The 1,639-nt window shown below is 35.3% G+C and overlaps 1 protein-coding gene across 1 annotated transcript; it reads left to right on the top strand.

Moving 5' to 3' along the window:
- Positions 1-202: 202 nt before the first annotated feature.
- On the top strand, positions 203-1,543 carry LOC109592451 (uncharacterized; the record flags this gene model as incomplete). The annotated part of the gene is made up of 6 exons (XM_020007884.1): positions 203-271; positions 321-590; positions 646-714; positions 767-1,146; positions 1,197-1,457; positions 1,510-1,543. Coding segments are annotated over exons 1-6 (1,048 nt in total), but the record flags the coding sequence as incomplete, so codon positions are not given.
- Positions 1,544-1,639: the final 96 nt, after the last annotated feature.

The following is a 1,639-nucleotide window of genomic DNA, read 5'->3' as shown; positions in this document are numbered from 1 at the left end:
TCGGAGTGTGCGTTAGATGAGGTCTCATGTGATTAATAACGGGATACAGGAACAACTGGACATGAAACTAAATGAACTGAAAAATTTAATAAACAAGTTAATGAAATAATTATTTGGCAGCTTGAAGGCTTATTTTTTGTTTTTTCCTTTTAACATTATAATAAGATTCATCTGAATGTGTAACCATAGATACTGTTACTCTATGCTGTATCTGCCCACTTTCAAGTATAGCAGAGGATGGAGGCTGTTGGTGGTGATACCTCTATTCTCAGTTATATACACTCCTCTATATCTAGCTTTACTGTATTTATTTATTATAGATATCCATGACTTGCAACAAGTCTGGACTGAGCTAAAAGAGTTTCCTCTGCGCAATTGGAGAGAATTTGGATTGACAGCTGGCCTCTATTACACTACACTTAGTAACATAGAAGCTAATAGCACAAAAGTTGAGGATCATTTCATGGAGTGTTTGTCTTGCTGGCTGAAGAGAAAGGATAATGTTAATAAACAGGGAATGCCAACATGGAGGAGGTTAGAAAAGATATTAGAGGAACTTGGAGAACAAGCATTGGCAGATAGAGTCAGAGGTACGGGTATATAAATGGATTTGGTTTAGCTATAAGTTTTTATTATCAATTTTAGGTTTGTCTAGTGATGCTCATGAAGAGCAGCAAGTTGAGCCTGTTACTACTTCTGGTCACAGTATTTATCGTAAGTAGTCTACATTATTGTCATGTTCACTATTACTGTATTTTGTTTATAGTTCCTGAATATTTAGAGGACGAGTATTTTCGAATGACAACGGAATTTGCAAATATACTAAAACGTTTTGTTATTCAGATTTTCAAAGAGAAGGAGAAGCTTAAAGATGTAAAGATGTCTTTGGTTGGCATTAGGCCGTCAAGGAGGAAAGAAATCAATGAAGTAGATGATGAAACTGAGCTAATACAAGTTCTTCGAAATTACTGTTCTTTGAGAAAATTTCCAATTCTAACAACTTTAGCAAGGGATATGAAGATGAGTGATATTACAAAGGAGTTAAATCAGTTTGAAGAGAAACGGAAAAGATTATACGAGGAGATTCTAGCAAAGGATTTTGCAAAAAGTGCCATTGAATATTGTGGTACAACTGGTAGTAGAGAGGTTAGACTTTTATCTGTATAATAGCAACACTTACATTTTATTATCCACAGGTGACATTTGAAGTATTGTGGCCGATTGACAGAACAACTCTAGATGATTTTGAGCAATTTTTAGCTGCTGCCTTTCGCAGTCAAGATATTAATATGCTCATTCACTTGAAGACTGTCCATAGTAGTCGACTGACGTTTGTTTGTGTGATACCACATTGGCTAGTGGAGGAGATGAAGGATTATATTGTGAAGAATGGTGACCTCTTTGAGTCTAAAGGAGTAGTTGAAATTACTGTTGATGGAGCTATTGTATTCAGTGTGGTAAGTGATGGTGTATTAGTATTTGATATATTAATTATGAGATTTGTAATAGAAACATTCATTGGAGCCTCATCAGTTGCCATCAGGTAGGTGCATTAATCATGCATGGTTTTTCAAGAACCTAATTTTTATCACGCAACTTGAAATAGATTCCACCCCACAACTGAAGAAAAAAAGCAATG

The sequence above is a fragment of the Amphimedon queenslandica genome, unplaced genomic scaffold (assembly GCF_000090795.2).
Source record: "Amphimedon queenslandica unplaced genomic scaffold, v1.1 AMPQUscaffold_5175_Cont22851, whole genome shotgun sequence".
NCBI classification, from domain to species: Eukaryota; Metazoa; Porifera; class Demospongiae; order Haplosclerida; family Niphatidae; genus Amphimedon; species Amphimedon queenslandica.
Note: the sequence above shows the minus strand (reverse complement) of the source record. Positions and strands in the feature narration are given on the sequence as shown.